General features: G+C 40.8%; 1 protein-coding gene across 1 annotated transcript in view; it reads left to right on the forward strand.

Annotated features, from left to right (window-relative positions):
* LOC111154303 (coiled-coil domain containing 68) overlaps window positions 1–17,653 on the forward strand; it is a 56,861-nt gene that overhangs the window by 32,324 nt on the left and 6,884 nt on the right. Inside the window, exons 8-10 of the mRNA XM_022513812.1 lie at window positions 2,180–2,262; window positions 9,352–9,457; window positions 10,760–10,843. Coding sequence (XP_022369520.1) covers window positions 2,180–2,262; window positions 9,352–9,457; window positions 10,760–10,843 — 273 coding nt within the window. The remainder of the gene's footprint in view (window positions 1–2,179; window positions 2,263–9,351; window positions 9,458–10,759; window positions 10,844–17,653) is intronic.

The raw sequence follows: 17,653 nt of genomic DNA on the forward strand, positions 1-17,653 counted from the left end.
TTTTGAGACCACCTAGTTTCCTCATCACCATTTTATAAATGAGGATAGTGGGAACCAGGAATGATTCCACTGTCCTCCAGTTACCGGTTCAACATGCTTTCCATGATGCCCCATCTTCTCTGGCATCAGATAACAATGATATGCTTGGTTCCTAAATCATTTAGATGTTAACATACGGCAATTATTTAAATTGGTGTCTACTCCACTTTGATCAGTAAGGGGAGGGAGCGCTTGAGCTCCCCAGAGGGGCAGTTTTGGGAAGAGTGTTTTGCCCACTGGGTGGTGCTGTGAACTCCTTTCCTTTTCCACAAGACGCTGTCCCTGAGAACAAGTGCCAGCACGCACTGTGTGATTGTCCGTGTTGTCAGAGAGGAAGCATTAAGAGTCCAGGCTCCGTGCTGGAACCTTGGCCAGAGTCGAATGTTTACTTGTCCAGTTGTCCAGTCTGCTTGAACCCTGGTTATGAAGATCCATTCATGGATAGTAAGTCCATTAGGAGGGATGTTAAACACCATTTTCCTCCCTACAAAGTCAAAATATATTACCAGTGATGTATTTCTTGGATGATCCAAGTATCATAATAAGCTTACAAGGCATACCCATGATCCCTCAAAAATAAGTTGAACACAGCTAGGGAACACAAGTTAGATTCCTATATGTGACAAGAATGCTAGAGAAAAAAATTGAAAGAATTTAATATAAACTTAAAAAATGATAGCACGTAAGACAGGAAGTGTTTGGCACCTTCAAATTATTATAAATCGAGGTCTTACTATGTACAAGAAAAGCATGTGGGGCTTTCACATATAGTATCTCCAACCATCCCAACCCTTTCAATATAGGTAGCATTATCCCTATTTTAGGGATGTTCGAAAAGTCATGACTTTAAAAGACCATGACTTAAAAACATATAGAATGAATACATGTCAGATGTTTTACTCAACTCATTCATTAATAAGGGAAGCAGTAAGATGGTAAAACCGGTTTAAATAGAAGATTTGGAGAAACTGGCTATGTATAGGCATTTTAAAAAAAGAAATAGAGGATCAGATTACTAGATTAGATACAAAACTGGTTAATATTTTTGAAGGCAATCAAACTGTAACCTGTGGGATTATCTTTTCTACCAGGCAGAAATCTACAAATGAACATACAACTTCACAGAGTCAGGGTTCTAATCAAATCATAAAGTCAAACACAGACATTCTGCATGAGGATTGGTTATTCAACAGTGACCCAGTAGGACATTACATTCATAGATGATTTTGATTTCCAAGTTTTGGCTAATTTTTCTTAACAAACATAAGGCCCAGAGAGGTTAAAGCCTTGGCAAAAATTATTACAGTCCCAGTTTCAAAACTAGGTCAGTCCATGTCATTCCCATATTTTCGCTCTATAACACCACATTTCGTAATTTACCCGCATAAATACTGCAGCAGGAGTGGTTTTAAACGGTATTGTAAACAGTGTCAAAACATCTCTTGCCATCGAATATTAAAAACAACAACAACAACAACCACCCACAATCATCCCAGCTTGGTTTTTCATGGATTACTATTTTTCTTTTAACTGGAAAGAATTTGGTTTAATAATGATATTTAGGTATTTTTTAGGTTTTCTCTTTCCGTGTCAAAATATCTCTTCTATTCTAACTAGGAAGTGACTTTATTACCTGTGGCCTTGCTCCTTCACTAAAAATTCATTTGCTACTTTTCTACTTTCTGGCAGATGCCATGTGAGCAGGTAGGGGAATAGTGTCCTTCGATACCAGCGACTTGGTCTATGTGGAGGAAGCAGGTGGGAAGGAGGGAGAGCGGATGCCTAGAGAGATGAACTGCCAGTTTGGATCTGGGTGGGGTGGAGAGAGGCGGAGTTTGACTGAGCAAGGTATACTTCCGTTGTTGGCTGGACAAGGAGCAAAACCTCTCCAGGCAAGTGAGGGGAGTGAGGACAGCTTGTCTTGACCTGTCACTGAGCTACTTGGAAACCACACAAGAGGATGCTGGCTGGGTCTCCCTGGGGTGGATGGTAACAGTGCCATCTGAAATGAGCTCTTTAGCTTAAAAATACTTTCTAATATTGTAAGAAGTGCTTTTTGCCAACAGTTTGCAAGAGTGACTTAGCAAACACACGCACACATGCACAGAAATAAATAAAATTGTATTTTATTTCCTTCTAGGAAAAGAAAACACTGCTAGAAAAAAAACTGTCTTTGGAAAACAAGCTGCTGCAACTGAAATCCAATGCTACGTATGCTAAAAGGTTTGCAAATCTCCCTCCTTACGAAAGCGGTTCCTGACACCTTTCCTCTCTGCTGTCCACTGGCCAGTGGACAGCAGGCTAGTACACTCCAAGGAGACAGGAGAGCTGAAAGGGCAGGACAAAGGGAAATTTCTTAATATGAACAGCCACATGCCTCCCCTCCCTCCCACTGGGCAGAGTTCCCTGGAGGTACTGGGGAACTAGGGCAAGGTCAATCCTCCTGAAGAATGAATGAGCCTGTCCCTTCCCTGTTGACGGTGGTGTTGAAGAGGATGCTTCATTCCCTCCTAATGCTTCTGATTTTGTTAAAGGGTCTCAGCTGTAGCCTGCAGCAAAGTGGTTAGCCCTCGAACAGAACTGTCAGACCCTTTCACAGTGCTCCCCAACTTTGCAGAGTATGAAGGAACTACTCTGAATGCATTCTTAGTTCTTTGGATTTATTTCCGAATACTCGTAATTTACAAGCTGTTACAGTCCCGAGTATGGGCGTGGACCATGGGTACCACCCAAGTGTTGGATTACTTCACGGCACTTAGAAAAATTCTGTGGAACATCATGTAAGGCTCATCACATATAAAATGTCCTCACTCCCCCCCCTTCCCTTCCCTTCTCATTCTGAACCTGGCACTGTTGCTATAGGTCCTGATATAATGTTCAAAGTCAAGCCCATTTTGAGGTCTTATTGTATCCATCTGGAACTATTGCTTCCTAGGATATCAAGCACTCTGATGAGCCTCAGAAATTACAAATTCGTATTCTCACTTATTCAATCATATATACTCAAATATCCCTCTCTCTTGGTCTTTGATTTTTTTTTTTCCTGTTTCTCTTTCCTTTCCAATGATCTCTCTTTCTCTTCTCATCTCTCAAAAGCTTCAGCCTTCTGTCTGGGTCATGTTCATGTAGTGGACCACATATGCCAAAGTCCAGACCTGGGCTGACCCCAATAATTGCATTTCCATATTCAGAACATGCTGGAATACCACTGATGTTCATTTACCCACATTCTTCCTTGTGAACAAACATATAGCCCCAGGAGGTGGCTTTCTAAGAGGGCATCTCTGTAGAAGATGAAGGAAGTACTGTGGACGACACCCATAGGTCTTCAGAATCACTTGCATATACTCCTAACTTAACTCTAAGTAAATCTGTGGATTATGTTGTATTTTCTTTTTGTCTTTCTGAAAAACATCCTGTCCGTGCAGCAGAACTACTGGCTGGTACAATATGCTTTCCATCAAAAGCCCAGACAATCTGAGTCTGATTTTTTTTCTTTAAAAGTGATTTTTATTGATAATAGGGTTTTTGTCAGTCTTTGAGCCAAAAATGTAACCATTTTAAAAACCAAACTGAACTATTCTTTCTGTTCTATTATATATGAGCAGCTGTTATAGGGAATTCTCAGAAAGCTCTTAGGGAGGATTTAGAAATGTCTTAAGGGAAATGGATGTTTTGTGTTTCTAGAAAGGTGTTTGAACATCCAGGCTTATGTAATTTTCATAGATTGTAGGCATCACAAATATTATCTTACTTATTATTTGTCTGTGTGTAGAGGTATTCACTTTGTGAAGTGACAAGAAAATGGAATCAGTAGGAGTCAGGCTCTTTTGGTTAAAGCAATAGAGAGTTGGTTAAGCTACCACAAATAAGAAGATTCCTGGGTAGATGAAGATTGAACAGATATGGCCATAAAGAAGATGCATCTCGTGGGAAGGCAGGAGGACCACCCTTCAGCACCTAATGGGTTTTTAAAAAAACACAAGATTTTGTTGTTCCTATTCAGTTATGTGTATTTGTACAGTTTCACTCCTCCTTGTTCCTTGTTTTTCCTGTGTGATTTATTAACTTTTCTCGGTGGTTTTCTCCAGCTGGCTTATATTCTTCATTTTCTTTTCCAATTGCAGAGGATAGAGTCTGTGGGCCTAATACTACTTCCTATATTGGGCAGTTGGCTCGCGTTCGCCAGACTCCTACATCCTCATCAAACCAACGGCCTTTTGGCAGGCACCAATGCCCGGTCCTACAAGTGGACTTCCCTTACCCCCAAAATAACCTGGAGCTGCTCCTCTGTGCAGGGGGTTCTGGGTGACTAAATTTCCCTTGGGCAAGATGGCGGGTTTGAAAGGTGCCATGACTCTGCCATTTTGATGAAAAGATTTAATATGTTCTAACCTGGCATTTCTAATATTAAAAAGCATCTCTAAAAATGACGACTTTTAAGTGTTCTATAATTCAGGAGAAAATGACAGTTTTTTTTGCATATGGATATGAATATATAATTATATTATGCTAATCTCCACAATTACTTTTAACGACCGTTAAGATACTTGACAGAAGCATCTCATGAAAAACGAGGTTGATCCGTATTTGTACTACCGTCTCTACTAACCAACGCATGTATTGTGCCTTGCTGTTTATGGAGTAACCCCAGGCACCTTATTGAATTTAATCCTTTCATCAACTTTTCGGGGAGGAAACTGAGCTTCTAGATGGTGAAGCGATTATACAGCCTTTCAGAAGTTGTAAGAGGTGGGAGTTTGGGCTCCAGAAATCTCACAGCAGTCTGTGCTCATTTGCTATAAAAGAGATTTGACCTTCTTTGATTTCTGGAGACCTCCGGAGCCTTTCCTCAGACTGGTTTCCTAATTCCCTGAGTGTCTATGAGCGGAAGGCAGTTTCCCAGCTTGTCTCTCTGTCCTGTGACATCACGGACAAACACAAAGGTCCATTTTAGAGTTACTCTTTTGGAGAAACACAGGAGCTGTCCCTCAGAAAAATCCTTTAAAAAAGGGTAGCCTGATGCCAGAAAACAATGAAGTCAAAGCCATTAAAACAACGCAGAGCAGAGGGTAAGGTATGGTGTGGGTGAATAATGCTGCACTCTGATGGTGTAAGTTACCCAAAGATCGATTGTTAGAGTATCCTGATGAATGGATAGAGAGAGAACCCTCCCTTAATTCAATTTCCTTTGACTAAGTATTTGGCAGACATTGGTCATCAGAGTGATTGAGGGTAGGTTTCTTGCCAAGTACTTACGCTACGATCATCCCATGTTACTAAAGGCTAAGCCATTTGTTTTCCCATGTTTGCAAGTTAAAGATAGGATAGACTTTCTCTCTTGAGCGTTAAGGAATCTCAGAGGAAGAATATCAGAAATGGTGCTCTGTGCCCTCTCCCTCAGTGCCGAATGGAGAGAGGATCCTCGATTCCCTTCCTCTGAATAGGGCCAAGATTTTCCTCTCTTGTTGATGGGGCTTTTCTTGTTCGCTCTCTTTGGCATTCCCAGACTATAGACGTTTTCAGCTCCAAGTCTGGGGTACATGAGGCAAAAAGAAAACTCAGGGAACTCACCATTGTGTTGTGCCTTGGGTTCCAAGGTCCTGAACTGGTCTGCCTTCTCTCCACCTGTCAGAGCCTTCTTGTGTTTGTTTGCATATAATCTCTAGGTTTTTTGGTTGTACTCAATGCGAAGGATAGGAAAAACATGGCTATGTCTTCCCAAAGTATAAGATTTTCAATTCTCTTCTGATTTCAGCATGTACTGTGTATTTATATGGAGACATTGGGAGGCAGAGCATAAATTAGACATCTGTTAGAAGGGCTCCGTGCCCTTTTCTAGGCCTGACCTTTGTAATGTTTTCTTCCTGCTGGTTTTGCTTTAGTACCTCTTTATTAAGACAGAGTTGCTTTAACAGAAAGATAAAGAGCAGAGACGAAGGGAGCTCAAGTGGTGATTTATTTCAGGATAGTCTCACATTTAAAGACCTTAAATGGGTGACTAGGTTCGTATTTATTGAACAATCCTAGGAGAGAACCTCTGTAACGTCTGCCAGTCCCCGTTCTAGTGTACTAATACAGATAAGTCTGACAGCCGTGTTTTCAAGAGTGCTTCTAGAAATTATTTTCTTCCATCTTGAGACCTATTTCAGATTTCTGTTTTTCTATAGTGACTTCTATGGTCATACCATCACAGACTATGCAGGGAAATATCTAGAGCTCTGTATTTTGAGGAGCATAACATCTACCTACCCCATCTTTTTTTTTTTTAAGATTTTCTTTATTTATTTGACCAAGAGAGACACAGCAAGAGAGGGCTCACAAGCAGGGGGAGTGGCAAAGTGAGAAGCAGGCTTCTTGCTGAGCAGGGAGCCCGATGACGGGCTCGATCCCAGGACCCTGAGATCATGACCTGAGCTGAGCAGAAGGCAGAGGCTTAAGGACTGAGCCGGCCAGGCGCCCCCAATCCATCTTTCTAAAGCTACCTTTTTTTCCCCTCTGGCCTGAGTTCTGGGTCATCGTAGGACACAACAAGACCATTAGGAATGTTCATCTTTAACATTTTTATAAATTAAAACAATTTCATTTTCTTATGGGCTCGTGAACAGTCTACGAGTATTCAAAGCCAGCTTGCCTCTGCAAGGCATCCTGAGTTCTTTCTCCTTACCTCCCAGGGCAGTCTCGAGTGTGGCTGCCCCCTCCCTACTGCTCTCCTCCTACTTTCTCTCCTCCCTGGGGCAGTCTCAGCACCAGCAGCTGTGGGCACACTTCTCTTTGCTTTCTCTGCTGTTCTGATCTGTACGTCCTCAACTCATCTTGTGTATGTGTGCGGGATCTCTAGTCCCTTTCTAATTTTCCTACGGGGGTATCTGTCGTATCGATCGGTAGATGTATCCTTAGATATTCTGGGCACAATGCCTTTATTAATCATGTGAGCTACCGATGTTCTGAGGCTATCCAGTTCCCTCTTATTTGATGACTCCAGTCTTTCCCTTTGTGTTTAATACTGTTTTGAGTTCGATGTTAAAAAATCTTCACCTATTGCCCATTTGTGAGGATGTTCTTTTACATTATTTTCTGAAAGTCTGTTGGGCCCCAGCTTTATTTACAATCTACATGGAATTTATTTCTCTTATGAGGTGAGTGTAGGATTAATTTTCATATTCTTTCTTTTAGATGAATGTAGAGTCGTCTCAGTACCATTTGTTGAAAGGGTCATCCTTTTTTATAACATTCTGCAGAATCATCTTTGATACAAATCAAGTCTGTTGGCCTATCCTTGTGATATATATGCATATGTACAATCAAAGTGGTACAGATAGAGCATAATTCGTTTAGTTAGTTCTATTTGATGACCATTTAGAGTGTTCTAATTTTTATGCTATGAACAATAATGAACTACATTTTACTTATATTCTGTGTAATTGCACAGTATTTTTATAGTATGACTTATTTCATTCCATAGGGTAAGTAAATAATAATGGTTATTGTTATACAATATATGTAGTTGTGCAAGAATTTCTATGGTTTCGTAGAGATTAATTTTTTTCTATAGTAAAACAAACCATTTTTAAAGCTCTGTCATGCAAAGCCAAAAGAGGGGAAAAAATTAAAAGACCTTCTTAAATATTGCAAGTTACCTGCAAATTACTTGGCTTTGAGAGAGAATATTACCTATGTTATTGAGCCAACTTTAGTGGTTCGGTGCTGGGCTACACAAAGCACGGGCTACCGTATTCACTGGCAACACCCGGGTGCCTATTGGAAATGCAGAATCTTAAGCCCCATCCCAGCCTCCTGGATCAGCTGTGCATTTTAACAAGATCCCTCATGATTTCATAAGACCCTCCAATGCATATTAAGTTTGAGAAGCAGTGTTTCAGTACATGATGTGAAACAAAATGAGACTCTCTTTTCTTTCGAATAAGAACATGTTCTGTAATGTCACATGAGTAGCCAAGGCCTTTGCAATATTTGCAGAGACTATAAAAATCAGAATTGCAATTGCATTGGACGTTGCCTACTGATTCTAAAACCTTAATAGCTAAAGAAATATTAACACATTGTTCTGTAAAAAAGCTTATTTTCCAAAAGCATATTCTCTTACCTCCTTAAGCCCACAGTATATCCCTGTAAAGTAATACAGGTAGAATTGTTCTATCTGTTACATTGAGGCTGAGGAAGCTTGTGTGAATCCAGTCACAACGCTCCCAAGTTTGGGGAGCTTGCCACAATGCACGCCACCTCAGAACTCCAGTAGTATTGGCAAGAAGAAAATCTTGGCCAATCAAAAGCTGTATAATCAATTCCAGTTACCTAAAAGGAGTTCCGGGAAAGTATGAATAATCTAAATTCAAACTTCATTTATCTTTTTTCACCGTGGTCAATGTGAGCTCCAACCATTAGCTGGTTTAATTTTTTTTTATAAAATAAATTAAAATTTATTTATATTTAAATATTAAATTTATTATTTATAAAATAAATTTATTTAATTTAATAAATTAAATTAAATTAAATTAAAATTTCATTTCATTTCCTTTTTTTTCCTTTTTTTTTTATGCCTAGTTAGAGATAGTAGAATTACCCAAAGCAGGAAGCCAAAATCATAATCATAAAAGACAAACACAGGCAATCCACAACATATATTAACTCTGTATCATTGAAAATTGTTTTCCCATTATATGTAAAATCTCTGTTCCTAGCCCCCCCTCATCCTGGCCCCACTATCCTTCTGTAATTACCTGGGCATTCTGTTGAGTGCTGGGGGTGTGGGTGCTTCTAGGCAAGATTGTTGAGTTCTGTGAGTGCTTCATCTGCTCAGTACAGTTTGACTCAAGCCTCTCCTGGAAGGAGGGAAGGCACAGCTGGGCTGGAGGGAGCTTTTGACATGAATGGGTATACTCATTCAAGACCTGTCTGAGCTCATCAGAGGCTGCTCTGTGCCTGTTGATCTTCCGCATCTTTTTTTTTTTTTTTTAAGATTTTATTTGTTTGACAGAGGGAGACACAGAGAGAGGGAACACAAGCAGGGGGAGTGGGAGAAGGAGAAGCAGGCTTCCTGCTGAGCAGGGAGCCGGATGCAGGGCTCAAGCCCAGGACCCTGGGACCATGACCTGAGCTGAAGGCAGATGCTTCACAACCGAGCCACCCAGGCGCCCCGATCTTCCGTGTCTTGCATGGCACATGGGGCCCCCAGCATCTCTCCCACTTGATGCCCAGTAACAGGGTCCTATATGGGGAGAGCCTGGCAGCCTGGATATAATCAACGGCTCCAGCACATCTTTATGTCTCTTTTTCCTTTTGTGTTTCCAGTTGCCACAATCTTCAAATGGAGATTTCCCTTCTCCAGGAGCAGATCTCGCATCTGCAGTTTGTGATTCATTCCCAACATCAGAACCTGCGCGGTGTCATCCAGGAGGTCAGATGAGTCAAGTGTGTTTCTCTGGTAGACAGTGTGTTTACAGGGAGAAGACTGGATACAGGCGTCTTGTCTGGACTTCCCGAGCAGTGAGATTTTTCTCCCCACTGACATTTCCTTTTTATTCCTGTGCAACCTGATTCTGTTTTCAATGCCTTCTTCAGTCTGTATGCCAACACCTGTAGTGTTCTCAATGAAGATATTTGGAAAATTGTATTTAACTGCTCTTTAGCTGTTTTAGTGATTTTTTTTTTTTAAGTGTTCTGAGCCAGAGAATGTACACTGTTCTTTAGAAGATTTTGGAGATTAAAAGATTCAGCCCTTTCTGAGGAAGCAATGATCTGTTTTTATAATCTCACAAACAGTACATTTACTTAGTAGGTGTGTGGGACAGCACTATCGCCTGGCCATTCTTCTCTGGGACATCCTGGCAGGTGAAAGAGAGGAGGTCATGGTGGTGGCAGCCGGCTGGACGGTGGGTTGTAAACTCATATGATTTACTTCAAGAAATCTGTTGATCTGGTTTGGGCTGTGTCCTTTAGACCTAAAATCAGACCTTCACTAATTTTTTTACTACCGAGTATTTGTTTCCAAAAGGAATCATTTCGAATAACTCCAATGCCTTCTTGATACAAATGTAACATTTGGCTAGGACCTCACCAAAAGGCCGGAGAATTGAGTCATGGCTCTTGGGAGCCAGGAAGGACTTAGGGCGCATTCCACGTTCTCGTTTTACAAAGGAGAAAATGGAGGCTCACAGTAGATTAATGACAGAGCTGGAAATGGCAGAATCAGCCTTAGAATCCACAGGTTTCCTCTCTTTCCACTATCTTCTGGTCATCACTTTACCTCCCCAGTTCGATGTTGCTTTTTAGCAGATGCTTTTCTTCCCCAGCAAAGCAGGCTCACCTCATTATGCCACGGTTGACCAGATCTCTGCGTTGGGGCGCTTCCCCATGCTGGGGGATGACTCCAGCCTCTGCATCTGCTGTATGAAAGCATTCATTGCATGCTGAAAACATAGAAGGACGGCCAGAGCTGCTTTCCACAGGAGGCATGCCCGCTGAATTTGGTTTAAACAGGTTTTCCAAAGATTACAACATCTACTAGGACTGCCTGCATGCTCTCATCCCCAGGGGCCACTTTGCCCTTCTATTTTCTATAACCTGCTGAATCCGCCAATGCTTTGGGATTTAATTTTTTTGTTTGATGGATGTGAGTGGACTACAGAAACTTGTGCAGGTTCTGACTTAAGGAACATCCCTGTTGTCTGACAAGATTTTTCCAATTGTGTTTCCTTAGATGGAAGGATTAAAAAATAACTTAAAAGAACAAGATAAGAGAATTGAAAACCTGAAGGAAAAAGTTAACATCCTTGAAGTCCAGGTAAGGAGGGAATCTGTTGTATATTTCAGTGTGAATGTGAATGTGTGTGAATGGGTGTGTACGTGTATGTGTGTGTGCTCAGTGTACCTGTGAGCCTGTGTATGAATGTGTCTGCTGGTGTATCAAGGTGACGTGGTGTATCTGTAGGTGGGCGGGTGTGTGTGTCTGTGTGTGATCGTGCCTGAGTATCTATGTATGGGTGCACATGTGTCTGTGTGTGTCTATGAGTGTCTTTTTGTGAATGTGTGTGCCTGTGCACCTTCTATGCATAAGAAATTATAGATTTGTAGAGAGGTACTCCTAAAAAATTATTGATGTATTAAACATTATTTTATAATATTAAATTATTAATATTAAATAACTGTTAAAAGTTCACCCAAATTTTCCAGAATGCTTGCTCTCCTAGGGGGGTGGGGGCAGGTAAGAACATCTCTCCATGTGGACTTGAATTAGAAGCTGGGTCGAGACCATCTTGGGTGAATTCAGCTCTGGCCAGATAGCTGGGTTTGCTGTCTTACGTCTTTGTTTCCTTCCCGCCCTGACTTGTCCTCTTTCCCCCTCTTTTACCACTCACCCCCATCATCGCTGGCACACTGCCTCAGGGCTCAACCCCTTTAAGAAGCCTCTTGTAATTTTCTTATTTTTCGATGTTTTGAAATGTAACATAACACTTCATAATTTACTGTGATAAGATGGACTTTTCTTCCTGCCCACTCCTTCCCCTCTACACTAGGGAAGCCCTTTACAGGCTTTCAGCTGTAGACCGAGGCTTGGCAGAGCCCGGCCCCGCCCCCCCCCAGGAAGTGCAGCGAAGCCCGCTGAGGCTGCAGGGTCCGAGGACGCCACCGCCCCCTCCCCCTGGGCTCAAGACTCAGTTCTGGCCCCGCGGCCTCCATCAGAGACTCACCACTGACCCCCCTGGACCTGGTCACCTTTCTACTTCATTCTGCAGTATTTTGACTTCCTGCTTGTCTCCCTGCCACGTTGTCCTGTCCCGTGGAATCAGAGATGCTCTGACTGCCCCCAGACACCCCACCATCCTTGGGGGCTTTTCTCGCCCTGGATAGACCATGCCCCCAGCACACGGCCACACCTTTTCTCTCACCACCATGTTCTCTCAGCTTTCCCCAAACAGAAGGAACAAATCATCAAAACATAACGAGGTTGTAAATCGTTTTACGTCTTAAATTTTGTAACCATAGCCATGGTGAGCCATTTCTCCCTTCCCAGAGGACCACCGTTGTCTCTGTTCTGGAGGGTGAGCCCTTTGAGCCTCCTTAGACGTTCACCTTCTTTAGCTTACACACAGCTGTTTGAGAAAGACAATGCTTGCAACTCTGTGCAGCAGAGATGGGGGAATGATTGGCTCAAAACTCGTGTCCACTCAAGTGCCCAGTAATAGCTGGTCAGTTTAATCCAGGGGTTCAGATGATGGGATTCAGACCACATTAGAGCCTCTTCCTCCCCCAAAAATGTCCCTATGGGGATTTCTTCACTGCTTTTTGTACTTAGTGCCTTTCTTTTGGTTGCAGATGTTACTTGATAAAATATTATTTTCTTATATTATTTTTATGTAACTAATATATATTCATTCATTCTGTACCAATTAGGAAATACAGATAAGCACATATAAAAAGAAAATCATGCAAACTTGTTGTCCGTGGGTAATCACTCTGCATAGTTGTGTCCATCTTTATTTCTGTGGGATTTGATTTGCCTGTTACATACCTATGTGTATGTATTAAAGATACAGACTATACTGGCATGATATTATGCCCATTTCATTGTATTTTTAAGCTTCACTCATTTGTTCACATCATCAATTTTGTTGTTAATTCTATAAGTACTTACTGAGTGGCTACTGAGACATAGAAGTTGGAACTGGCTGAGGTGGAGAAGTCACTAAGTTTGGGAAAATAATATTGAACAAAAGAGACATGGACCCCATACTGTGGAACTGACTGTCTAGAGGGGGAGAGAGATACATAAATGAACATGTAACTAGCAATATTATAGAAGCACTCGGCAGGGAAAGAAGATGATGACAGATAACACCTGGATCGAGGACTTAGCGTGGTGGGTGGGAAGAAGCTCTCTAAGGAAATGAATTTTAATCTGAGTTTAGTGAACAGTTGGGTGGTAGGGCTTGTCGGGAAGAGGGACAGAGAGCCATTATGAGTGCTCCTAATCAAGTTGAATGAAATAGCATGGGATGACAATGGAAATGTAGGAAGGCACTAGATCATAAACCGTGCCAAAGAGTTGGGTTTTTTTTTCTATATATAACAGTATAACAAGAAGTCTTTGCTTGCCAATCAGATTAGATTTATGTTATCTCTTAAAATAGCCACTGTATTGATATTCAGTAATTTAATGAACTCAGTCCTTATTATTGGACATTAGATTGTTTTTCAGTATTGCTTTTGTAAAAAACACTGAATTCAACATATTTATACAAACATCACTGATCATTCCTGAAGATAAATTTTTAGAAGTGGAATTGGTAACTCAAAGTATATCCATTTTTCAGATTTTTGGTAATGTGTTCTCTGGCTCTCAGGGTTCTCTTGATTAGTCATCTCCCTCAGCAGCCACAGCCCCACCTGCAGCTGCCTCCGCAGTCAATTTTTTGAGAACTTTCAGTCCTTCAGTCTTGATATTTCTGGTCTGCTCATAGTCTTATATTTTTCCCTCTTCATCACTAAGGGATTGACATACATAGAAATCCTTTGTTATTATTTTAATAAAATTGAAGAAGGGAGAGATGACGAACACGTGTGCTCAGATTCCCTTTCTGGACTGGGAATCTCATTTAAATCTAAGTTTATGTATAAATCAGGAAGTTTGGTGTGAGGTAGGGATCTAACTTCATAGTGTCTCACTTTATTGAGAAGTCTGGCCTTTCTTCATGAATTTGAAGTGCCCGTTATCCTAGACTGAATTTTTATGTTGGAAATCTCTTCCAATGGTGTATCTGCCTATTTGGGCTCCAGTGCCCTTACTGCTTTACACGTTGCACTTTGGTCGCACATTTTAATTGGAGAGATTGTTATCTGTCTCTGAGCTTTCCCTTCATTGTATTCTGGCCAGATATAATTAAGTGCCAGCTGTCATCACAGGATCAAGGTATCATGGTACTGCTGCTTTTAATCCAATTTTATGTCCTTTAGATGTGTCTGTTTATTTATATCATTCCCAAAACAATTGTTACAGTCCTAAATAGGCTGCCAGCTTAACTCAGATTGCCCAGGTGCAATACATTATCCAATTGGTCTTTTGGTTAATAGTTAGACCGGAACAATGTTTTTATTATGTTGTTTTTATTGTGCTCTGTTTCTATATTTCCAAATGTAACAAATAATTGCTGATTAGCCACTCAGTGTTATATGTAAGAAAGCAACAGATTTGTTACCTTCATGGGAACTCCTTGGTTGGCTGCAGACTGGGCAGCGATGTGTAAACACCTCTCAATACTGTCTCAGATTCTCTGTACATAGCTTGATTCAAGCGTCTGGTTTTTTTTTTAATGCTTTCTTTTATAAAAGAGTCTTCAAACAAAGCAGTATCTTATGAATGTCTTTATATTCTCAAAATTTCTTATCTTCAGTAGATAAATCTTTTCCTTCACAGCAAGGAGTTTGACAGTGACCCTTTCGGATTTAAAAAGTTCAAGCCGCATTAATTTAATTGATTCGTGAAATAGTTTTATGTGTTTAGGATATGCCAGGAAATGTTTCAAGTGCTGGGCGTATAGGTAATGCACAGAACAGACTGTCCCTGATCTCCTCTAGCTTATCCTTTAATTGAAGATACAGACAATAAACATAAGCAAGTAAATAAACAACTTAATTAGGGAGAGACAAGGGCTCCGAAAAGTACAGAATGTGACAATGTGATAGTTATAGAGTAATGGTAGTCAGCAAGGGCATCTCTGAACCTGTGATATTTGACCAGGTACTTGAACTTAGTGAGTATTAGAGTCAAGGTTAACATACTTCTGGTCTGGTCCTAATCGGTGCTTTATTATGAAGTTCTTAAATGATTTATGCAGGGATATACTATCTTGCACTGCAGATTTAAGACCACTTCCTATTTTGGAATCTATTAAATCACAGGCTAAATTGATTCCATTTATGGTAAATGGTTACCCAAGATTGAATGGCCCATTTAAACACATCACCTATGTTTCTAAACCGCTCAGACAGCACCATCCATACCAAAAAACATTCATCTCTTTTTTAGGCATGCTACATGCTTCATTTTGTTTAATCCTCAAAACTATACTAGGAGAAAGTTATTACTTATTGCATTTTGTAAGTGATTAAATTGAGTTCCAAAGAAGTTAAGAAACTTGTTCAAAATCACTTATTTGAATCTTACTGTCTTGAAAGCACATGCTCCCATCCCCCAATCGACAACACAAAATCTATTTATTGGAGTGATTAAATAAGTGTGTGTTGGGGGGGGTAAGTGTGTATGTGCATGTGCATAAAAACATGTGTGAAATAAGTGTGTGTATATGATATGTATTTAGAAATGAAGAGTTGTTAAATTTGTCTATATTTATTTTCGTCATTTTCATAGTCACTAAATTACAGTGTTTTCCATTTTCCAATTTCTTGAGTCATGGTAGCAAATAGTTTTTTTCCTGTGGCTCTTTTTATCCTAGCAGGTTTTTTTCCCTCTCCAGAAGGGAGATATATTCACTCAAATAACAATATCCTTTAAAACAACAGTAGCAAAAACAACTTTAAGGCTTTTAAAACTTCTAACAAATATCACTGGAACATTTCTGCCTAACTCTACCAAAATTATTTACTTTCTTTTCTATTTTTGCCATATCTTTATCGCCTTCATTTTCATCTCTAACTTTCCCTTTCACATCTCATGCATTTCTAGCTTCCTCACTAATGATCTGCTGATATGGAAATGCATCTTCAGAAATTCCTCCATTTTCTGAACATTGAAGATTATCTTGTTTTATATATTCACTGTGATCCCTAAAATTAAATTTAACAAGAATGTGTTGACAGAAAGAGTACAAAAATTAGGTTCTTTTGGAAAACCACATCAAGAAAATATCCTTGGATACAGTCATCATAATGGCAGACATATTCTGGTCAGTGATTTGTAGTTTTGTAAAGAAATGATGTAATAAAACTCACAGATATGGCTGTTCTTTTTTTTTTTTTAAGATTTTATTTACTTATTTGACAGAGATCACAAGTAGGCAGAGAGGCAGGCAGAGAGAGAGGGGGAAGCAGACTCCCCGCTGAGCAGACAGCCCAATGTGGGGTTCGATCCCAGGACCCCAAGATCATGACCCGAGCCGAAGGCAGAGGCTTAACCCACTGAGACACCCAGGCACCCCAGATATGGCTGTTCTAATTAAAGGAAATGCTATGAACGCCCATGAATCAAAAATAAATACCTAAATCTAGCAGCTGAAATAAATCAGCAAGGAAGTTGAGATAAATGAACATAAAGACAGTCTAACATGATACCTCTTATGCTTCTGTATTATTTGATACTCAGCAACTTGAGAAGTTTATTTTGGAAAAACTCTCAATAGCCTTTAAATAATTGTCCAGCCTGGATTATTTTTTATTCCTGTATTCATTGTCATCATGATGTTGTGATTCCTATCCCTTCCTAACCTGTAGAGTACTGTACAGAGAGGAGTTTTTCTCAGCAACGTCCTTGGCCTGTGATACGTGCCTACACTTGTTAGGAGTGCATATTAGCTTGATCTGCACTGTACAAGGAACATAACATCTTCATCATCAATTTGTGAAATCTGAAGTACATTTCCTATGTGAGACTTAAGTGCTTAACTCTTGAAACATCGCAGTGAAATGATCATTGTGTGTCAAGATTTTTGCTCCATTTTCGAGTTATTCTGCAGTACAAATGCTGAGGGATAAGAAGGGGCAAAATCCACATCTTGCCTCTGCTCTCCTTACTCCAGTCGCCCTTCATCTTAGCGGTGCATTAGAATCACCGGCAGAGTCTTGGAAACTTTTTTTGTTAAGGTTTTATTTATTTCATTTTAGAGAAAAGAGGGTGTGGGGGGAGGGGCAGAGGTGTCAAGCAGATTCTCAGCTGAGCGGAGAGCCAGAAGCAGGGCTCGACCCCACAATCCTGTGATCGTGACCTGAGCTGAAACCAAGAGTGATGCTTAACTGACAGCTGCCCAGGCGCCCCATGAGTTTTGAAAACTCTTGAACCCAGACTACAACCAAGTTAAATAGATTCTCTGGGGTGAAACTCTAACGTGAGTAGATTTTAAATCTCCCCATAGAGGGATGCCTGGGTGGCTCAGACCTTTAAGTGTCTGCCTTCAGCTTACGTCATGATCCCAGGGTTCTAGGATTAAGTCCCACATCAGGCTTCCTGCTCAGCGGGAAGCCTGCTTCTCCCTCCCCCTCTGCTGTTCCCCCTGCTTGCGCTCTCTCCCTCTCTCTCTCTGACAAATAAATAGATAAAATCTTAAAAAACAAACAAACAAAAAACAGAAGTTTTGGGCTCCTGGTGGCTCAGTGGGTTAAAGCCTCTGCCTTCAGCTCAGATCATGATCCCAGGGTTCTAGGATTAAGTCCCACATCAGGCTTCCTGCTCAGCGGGAAGCCTGCTTCTCCCTCCCTCTCTGCTGTTCCCCCTGCTTGCGCTCTCTCCCTCTCTCTCTCTGACAAATAAATAGATAAAACCTTAAAAAACAAACAAACAAACAAAAAACAGAAGTTTTGGGCTCCTGGTGGCTCAGTGGGTTAAAGCCTCTGCCTTCAGCTCAGATCATGATCCCAGGGTTCT

This window comes from Enhydra lutris, unplaced genomic scaffold, assembly GCF_002288905.1.
Source record: "Enhydra lutris kenyoni isolate GAN:26980312 unplaced genomic scaffold, ASM228890v2 scaffoldscaffold36, whole genome shotgun sequence".
Lineage (NCBI taxonomy): Eukaryota > Metazoa > Chordata > Mammalia > Carnivora > Mustelidae > Enhydra > Enhydra lutris.